The sequence below is a fragment of the Boleophthalmus pectinirostris genome, unplaced genomic scaffold (assembly GCF_026225935.1).
Source record: "Boleophthalmus pectinirostris isolate CB_2022bp ecotype Guang Dong unplaced genomic scaffold, ASM2622593v1 HiC_scaffold_3, whole genome shotgun sequence".
Classification (NCBI taxonomy): Eukaryota; Metazoa; Chordata; class Actinopteri; order Gobiiformes; family Gobiidae; genus Boleophthalmus; species Boleophthalmus pectinirostris.
In genome coordinates, this window is record NW_026571299.1 from 12,508,889 (window position 1) to 12,517,463 (window position 8,575).

At 42.2% G+C, this 8,575-nt stretch overlaps 2 protein-coding genes and 1 pseudogene across 2 annotated transcripts; all 3 read right to left on the reverse strand.

The window, feature by feature from the left end:
- Positions 1–214: 214 nt before the first annotated feature.
- On the reverse strand, positions 215–1,198 carry LOC129411036 (mitochondrial pyruvate carrier 1). Its single transcript, XM_055160593.1, has one exon. It carries the CDS (start codon positions 1,115–1,117, stop codon positions 791–793), a length of 327 nt encoding a protein of 108 aa, XP_055016568.1. The 5' UTR covers positions 1,118–1,198; the 3' UTR covers positions 215–790.
- A 398-nt stretch (positions 1,199–1,596) lies between these two features.
- On the reverse strand, positions 1,597–3,906 carry LOC129411044 (intraflagellar transport protein 81 homolog). Its single transcript, XM_055160662.1, has one exon. It carries the CDS (start codon positions 3,775–3,777, stop codon positions 1,756–1,758), a length of 2,022 nt encoding a protein of 673 aa, XP_055016637.1. The 5' UTR covers positions 3,778–3,906; the 3' UTR covers positions 1,597–1,755.
- Positions 3,907–5,332: 1,426 nt separating this feature from the next.
- On the reverse strand, positions 5,333–8,339 carry LOC129410977 (centriole and centriolar satellite protein ofd1-like; annotated as a pseudogene).
- Positions 8,340–8,575: the final 236 nt, after the last annotated feature.

Below are 8,575 nucleotides of genomic sequence, written 5' to 3' on the forward strand. Positions count from 1 at the left end.
CAGTGCTGCATTCACATCGTCTAGGAGACTTTCAGATGGTACTTCACTTAGCCTCTGTAACTGGCATCGGGGTTGCCTTGTGTTCATTCGGGCCATGATCTTATCTTTCAGGTCAGTCACTGCCTCGCTCAGCGTGATACTTATTGGGGTTTCGTACCCAATCTCTGGTTGGGGAGTTGGTGTGACTTCCCAATTGAGCTAACCAGCTGCTCTTTTTTTTTTTTTTTCATCATTAAAAAGTGTTTTTTATTTGAAGAAATCATGTTCCATTTTAAGGGAAAATGAATCAAATAACAAAAACATGTTAAATTAATGTGAATATGTTAACACGGATTTGGTCAGCATCAACAAATGAGATGTCCAGTTTGAATCAAATAATAGCAAATAACCTTATTAAATGTATACCTATATTTACTTGTATAACATACTGGTGTGTTCAACTTCATATTAGCATGGGTGACAGTTTTATCAATTAAATGTGATGTAATGTAAATGTGTTTTACACATTCAGAAAATACAAATATTGATGCCCAAGACCTGCATTATGTATAATTGTTCAAAGTAGTCGTTCCATTTTACCATCTTGGCTGTGCACTAAAACATATTTTTAAGGCATCAATCAATCACTCAATTATTGGATATTAACATTTTCTTTAATGTTACACTGCCGAAATACACCCCAAGAATTGACCTTATTACTAGACTCTGTCCAAATGTGACTTTTGATCAGAGTAAATTAGCCACATTTTACACGGAGTTCCAAAGCTCTGGCATGTAGGCGATTTGGTGATTATGATGACTTCTTCTCAAGATTGTATTTGATGAGACGACTTCCTTGGATTAACTGAGCTGTTTCGTTGGTTATGTGGCAGGCAAACAACAGCCAGTTGCGGGGTTGCACTTTGTAAGCAAATCTCATGAACACGAGTGAGTAGCAACAGAGAGCGAAGGTCATTCTGCCACTGATAATCTCAGGGCTCTTTTTCATATCTGAGATGGCTGCTATAGGTAGACCCCAGTTTGCCACAGGTCCCCAGAAATGCGTGCTCATCAAATAATCTCTGAACTCCTTGCTTTTCAAATGGTCTACAGCTTTACGGGCAATCGTTCCTGCCATTTTCTTGTGTGGGAGATCAAAATTGTTGTCCTGTTTCTAGTTTGAAGGACGACCCGATTTTCGAGCGCAGAGGACACTGGTCTAAAATATATATATATATATATATATATATATATATACTATCTGTCGTATTTATGTAGAACACAGAGATTAGAAAAATAACAAGTGAATTCCTCTCCCCCATAGTGACATGTCACTATGGCGATAATTAATCCTTTTAGAACTTTGAAGTGTCATAAAGGCCAGCAAAGACAGTAAGGACAGCAAGGACAGCAAAGAAGACAGTCACACCTTATGGCAGAGAGACAAAACTTACAACGCACAACTTTTATTTAGGACACAGCTCCACAAACATGTGTCAAAACCACATGTCCAGTGGGTTATTGAAAAAAAAAGTTTAGCAACACCTCCAAGAAACCAACCTAGACCAATTTAAAGAAGTGGGAGCATTGACAAAGAGATAAAAATATCTGCCTTTTTTTACCTTAAAGTTTGTCATGTATTAATGGTGATTTTTGAAAGAAAAGAGTCTCCTAAAATCTCAAAATGAAATGGCAAAATGTATGTATAGAATGTACCTCTATAAATAAAAACTGAAGTGACCATATTTGATTGTAGTGTGCGTGAACAGTCTAAGTTTACAATACAAGCCTGTCCTCTCCTCCTTCTTGAATGACCTTGCCAATAGATGCCTGGTTTTGAGCCTTAATGAAGCACTGTTTTTTACATTCTATCAGTAACTCCAGATCCTTCCACATCTTCATCTGCTCCATGTTGTGGCTGTGGTTTTCTCGTATCATCTTCTGCTTTTCACGCAATTTCTTTCCAAGTAGATCCTGCTCTGAGATGTTTTTCAAGTACATTTCCCTGACCGTCTTCTTCCTCTCCTGTGGGTCTGAGGACACGTAGGCCTTCACCTCATCGGCCGCCCGCTGAATTTGCATCTCAATGATCTGGGACTGGCTGTTGAGATAATGGTAGCGGTTCTCATCTTGCGCCGTCTCCTCTTTCAGCACTTTAACATCCTGCTCCAGCTTTGAACATTTGCTCTCGAGACCAGTAGCAGTGCGTTCATACTGGGCCTTCTTGTCCTCGTACTCCTGCCGTACCTTGTGGCTTTGCTCTCTCAGTGATCTCAGCTCTTTTATGAGTGGAGACAAAGCTTCCTTTTTTTCAGCAATCATGTAGATTAATTTCTTCACCATTTCTGACATGTCGTCCAGTGTTCTGCCTTTCTTCTCATCCAGTTCACTTTTAATGGCAGACACTCGCTCCAGTTCTTCTTGTGTGTTGCTGTAGCCAGCAATCCCCCTTTCAGCTTCTACAGTTTCCAGTCTCTTCTGGACAGCCTCGTGTTCTTTTGTCAGAATGTCCTCTGTCCGCTGCAGGACTCCATACTCTGTCTGTATCTCTGCCAACTCCTTCTGCCGCATCTTGTATTGGGTTCCTTTGCTGCGCAGCCTTGACACCAGCCTTTGCATCTCTTCAATTTTGACCATGCCGTCTCCATCTGCTCCATGGTCGCCTCTCTGATTGAGCTCTTTCTCTGCATTGGAGAGCTCCTCCCTTGCCTCCTGCAGCTCCTCGGCTTTAGCCTCTTTCTTTCGGATGATTATGGAGGCCTGTTGCCTATATAGAGTCAATTTGTCATCCATTGGGTCATTTCTCATCATCCTCTTCTCTATTAACTGGTTTATTTTTGAATCAACATCTTTAATCTTGTCCTCTAGCTCCTGAACATCTGCTTGGCCCATGGCAGGTTCTGATGCTACTTTCTGAAGAAACTGCACTGTTCTCCGCATGCTGTCAAGCTCCTTAGGTAATTTTTCCAAAACCATATAGGAGTTTATCTTGATCTCCTCTTCAAGTCTCTTCATTAGGCTTTCTGGACTGGCATCAGCCGAAGCCTGTCGCAAATCCTTCAACTGCTGCTGGGACCTCTGGAGTCTCTGTTCGGCCTGGAAAAGCTGATTCTTCTGCTCTTGTTTCTGATGAGCCAGTTCCTCCTCCCTCTCCTCCACTCTCAGCTGCCTGGCTTGCTCCAGCATCCTCTGATGGTTGGACACTGACTCCACCCTCTTCTTCAGCCTTTCCACATGCTTAATCAGCTGGTCTTTCTCTTCCTCCATTGCACTGATGTCCCTTCTAATCTCAGCTGTAGAAAACCCGGATGTCCTCAGCTGCTCGCACTCCTTGTGATAGGTCTTAAAACCTTCCACCAGTTCTTCATACTGGTGATAAGTCTCATTGATGACATCGTCCTGCAAGAATTCAGCTGGTATCTCCAATTTAACAAGAAATCGGGCCAAATAGGCACGTTTCTTCAGCTCAGGGACCTTCTGCAGTAACCAAAAGAGGATGGGGTGGACCACTTGTTTACTGCCCGTAACCAAGCCCTGTCTGAATCTGCTTACATCAGATAGGTTTCCTGGTGGCTTGTATTTAAGCATCCCCAGAAGAGCACACATCCTTTTGGTTGTCTGTTCTGGCATTTCTTCACGGATGTCTATAGCATGCTTTGGGTCTATTTCAGCCAAAACATCATTTAAAATCTGTAGCAGTTGCATTGGCTTGAGGGAATCAAATGTGATGAGGTTCAAGTTTTTCTTGAATGGCTCCCTGTTTAGCTGGTCAACGATGAACTTAAGTTGTTCACTCATTTTGTCACGATATGTCCACTCCAAAAAGATAGCTAGCCCAACTCACCCCTGATCTCCACGATCTAGCAAACCCTGTATTGGATAAAACAGCTATCTTGTTTGAGAGCAGATCGTTCGAAGAATTGCATGCTACATATATTAGCCTAAAAATAAAGATTGATCAAGCACTGACGTTTTTCAGCGAACGAAGCTAACGGAGCTAATGTTCCCATCATAACAATGAATTCCTCTCCCCCATAGTGACATGTCACTATGGCGATAATTAATCCTTTTAGAACTTTGAAGTGTCATAAAGGCCAGCAAAGACAGTAAGGACAGCAAGGACAGCAAAGAAGACAGTCACACCTTATGGCAGAGAGACGATATTTCATTCAAAAGCTAAGCTAAAAAGGTGGGTCTTGAGCCTACTCTTAAAAACATGAACGTTCTCTGCAGCCCTATATAATATAGAGTGACCATGGACATGTCCATTTTTTGCGTATTATATATAATATATATATATATATATATATATATACTATCTGTCGTATTTATGTAGAACAGAGATTTGAAAAATAACAATGAATTCCTCTCCCCCATCGCCATAGTGACATGTCACTATGGCGATAATTAATCCTTTTAGAACTTTGAAGTGTCATAAAGGCCAGCAAAGACAGTAAGGACAGCAAGGACAGCAAAGAAGACAGTCACACCTTATGGCAGAGAGACAAAACTTACAACGCACAACTTTTATTTAGGACACAGCTCCACAAACATGTGTCAAAACCACATGTCCAGTGGGTTATTGAAAAAAAATGTTTAGCAACACCTCCAAGAAACCAACCTAGACCAATTTAAAGAAGTGGGAGCATTGACAAAGAGATAAAAATATCTGCCTTTTTTTACCTTAAAGTTTGTCATGTATTAATGGTGATTTTTGAAAGAAAAGAGTCTCCTAAAATCTCAAAATGAAATGGCAAAATGTATGTATAGAATGTACCTCTATAAATAAAAACTGAAGTGACCATATTTGATTGTAGTGTGCGTGAACAGTCTAAGTTTACAATACAAGCCTGTCCTCTCCTCCTTCTTGAATGACCTTGCCAATAGATGCCTGGTTTTGAGCCTTAATGAAGCACTGTTTTTTACATTCTATCAGTAACTCCAGATCCTTCCACATCTTCATCTGCTCCATGTTGTGGCTGTGGTTTTCTCGTATCATCTTCTGTATCATCATCTATAGCATGCTTTGGGTCTATTTCAGCCAAAACATCATTTAAAATCTGTAGCAGTTGCATTGGCTTGAGGGAATCAAATGTGATGAGGTTCAAGTTTTTCTTGAATGGCTCCCTGTTTAGCTGGTCAACGATGAACTTAAGTTGTTCACTCAACAACTCACCACATGTGACGGGGTTCTATCTTATTGTAATAACGATGGCGTAGTCAGAAGGATGTTTTTTGAGTGTTTAATTAGTGTTCCCAAATAAAGAAAGTTTGAAGAGTGCTATACAACAAAAAGTGAAACAATAAAGAAAAAGCATTTACAATATATATACACACACCAGCAAAAGTCTGCTTAAATGTCTGGTATATTACCTTCCTCTTCTGTTGCTGCCTGGTCTTCCTCTTGCAAGAGATGTTCTTTCTCTAGTCGCTCCAGTTCTTGCAGCTCCCTCTCTCTGGCCTCTTCTTGCTCTCTCAGTCTTTGTTCTTGTCTTTCCTTTCTTTCTCTTTCCCATGTTTGTTCCCCGTCATCCTCCTGCTCCGCCACTGAAGGTTTACGTGAGGATTGCAAATCCTCAGGACTCTGTGTGGCTGGTGGTGGGTTTTGCTGTAGATGTTGTGGACTCTGTAGGCGCGGGACAGTGAGGCCTTCTGGGACGCCAGTGTCCAGGAGAAGCTCTGGAATGTGGCTCTGCTCTGGCAGTGGCTCTGTGAGATCCTCCAGGGTGATTTTTTCTGGCTGAGGAGAGGACTCTGAGCTGGAGAAAGCAGGCTTCAGTTTTGGTGGGCTGGCTGTATCTCGTGCTGTGCTCCTGAGCTGAGGGCTGAGAGGTGGACTGAGTTCAGAGAGGAAGTCATCAGAAGGAACAGCTTTCGGATTTGAGAGTAGTGCATCCTCTACTAAGGCTGTCAGTGGGCCTTCAGTTACTTTTTGACTGTTATTTCTTGTGGGTGATTCTTGAGGAAGAGATGTGCGTCTTGCTGGAATGGGCCTTACATCCCCAAAGTGTTGGTCTCTTTCATATAAGGTCTCAGTCAATTGATGTGCATCATGACCAGCTAAAAACCCTGAAGGTAGAGTCCCGGCAGGATTTTCTAAAAACGTCACTTTAGGTTGAATTTCAGAGGATTTTCTGGTGTCATATGATGTTACAGAGGGGGTCCTAGTAGCTTTGGGAGAGACCACTCTGTGTGGCCGTCTCAGTGGGGAGTCTGCGCGAGGAGCAGGATACTGTGGGGAAAGTGGTCTCCGGATGAGCATGTGTGAGATGTTGGACACCACTGCCCTCTGCTGGTAGTTCCTATAGGCTTCCTCAATAGTCTCAGCTTCTCTCTGTAACTCCAGCATTCGGGCTTTAGCATCAGCAATAAGATCCATGTCAGATTCGAATGCGTTGGCCCAGGTGTCTCCTTGCAAGGATCCATCTGCTTTAGACAAATCATAATGCGCTGTGTTCTTCAGTACGGTTCTGTCCACATAGATGTCAGGAGGAACCAGGTGGTCAGAGCAGATCTCCAGAATAGAGCGGTCAACTAGAGAAGGCTTGGGATTACGCAGCACTTCATTTTCAAGAGCTTGCTGTGTTTGCTGCAGTTGCATCTTAATATCGTCCACATGGTTGTTCATCCACTTGGCCTTCTCCTCAGACTCCATCAGATGTGCTCTGAGCTGAGCACTGTGCTCCACCTCACTTTGGAGCTGAGCCTGCAGCACCTGTTTCTGTTTGTCCCAGTCTTCTTCAGCCTGTCTTCGAGCGCTCTGGATCCTCTGCAGATCCGCACGCAGATGACTGTTCTCCTCCAGCGCCTCCTCCAGCTGTTTGCCCAGCAGTCGCAGCTGGCCCTGTAGCTCCACCCTCTCTGATTTAAGGCTTGTGTAGTCATTCATGGTTTCAAGCTTCTCTTTAAGTAACTCCTTTTGTTCAGTCAGTATAGACTGCTGCTGCTGTGCCATGTTAAGCTCAATCTTCAGCTCTTTGATCTCTGAACATGCTCTAACATGCTCTTCCAATTTGGCGTCAAGCTCAGCTGACTCCTTTAAAAGACGCTCTGTTTCCATTTTATTTCGTGTCTCATTTTCTGTCAGTTTTTCTGTTCTCTTGACAAATTCTTCCTTGAGTTCAAGTTGATATCTAGAAATTTCATTTCTAAGTCTTTGGTCATGCGTATCTTCCAAGGTCTTCACAGCCACTTCCCTTCGTCTCAGCAACTCCACTGTGGTCTTCACTTTTTCCTCATGAATCTGACAATTTTTTTGAAAAGCCTCCATTCTGATCCTCAGCTCACTCTCCCGGTTCCGGACGGTTTCAATTTCCTTAAGTACTTCTTGTCTTTGCATGTAGACATTTTTTTCTTCAATCTCTTGCTGTTTTTGTAACCGGACAATTGCATTTTTTTCACGTTCCGTGAGAGCTTTTGCTTTCATTTCATATGTCTCCTCCAGTTCATGTTTGAGTTTAACCATTTCTTTGTTAAATTTGGCTTGTTCTTCCATCTTCACTTTAGCAACTTCAACATCTTTAAAGTGCTGCAACTTTATTTTCATATCATCTTGTAGCCGCTCTTCAATTTTTTTTTTTATATGAATCCAGCTTAGACTGTAGAGTGAAAAATGTATTGCCTCTGCAAGTATGTTTGTCATATTCCATGTCAATCATTTTCATCTTTTCAACTAGTGATTCCCCATAGCTTGATATGTTGGTTGTCTGAGTGACCACATCATTGCCTTCTTGGGTGGAAGTGTGGCTTAACTGCGTCAAGAGAGACATTAGGAAACTTTTATCACAATTTTCTTGAGCCAACAGTGCTTTGTATAGAGACGACTCTGGAGCAATTTTCACAAACTGGAGAATATCTTCTTTTGTAAGCATCTTGTCTTTGCTCAGACCACATTCTGGGTTAAATACAGACAGGCTGTACTCATAACCTGAGTTTCGTAGATAATCAGCCACTATGCTGTTACAAACTGTGGCCAAACCAGAATCACTCTTGACAGATGACTTGCCCTCTGTCAAAGGTGGGTGCTTTAATTCCTGGATCAGCTGATTCCTCAGTTGCGTTTTTAATGTATCAAGCAGTCCTTTGCTTTTAAATGTTTGATAAAGTCTCTTTCTTAGTTCGTCGGGAGACAGCGCTTCTTCCCTGGATGCAGACATAACTGTTGCCTGCTTAAGAAGTTGATTAAAAAAACAGATATTTTGTTAGATTCGAATCATGCCACCGCGTCCATCCTCATTCGATCCCTTGTCCAATTTAATGCAATCATATCAGGTCAAAAATACATCATTTAAAACATATTCCAAAGCGGAGGACCACTTCACATCGGCCAAGCTAAACTATAGCAGCTACAAACAAATCCCCGTGACCAACTCACCCCTGATCTCCACGATCTAGCAAACCCTGTATTGGATAAAACAGCTATCTTGTTTGAGAGCAGATCGTTCGAAGAATTGCATGCTACATATATTAGCCTAAAAATAAAGATTGATCAAGCACTGACGTTTTTTCAGCGAACGAAGCTAACGGAGCTAATGTTCCCATCATAACAATGAGTTCCTCTCCCCCATAGTGACATGTCACTATGGCGATAATTAAT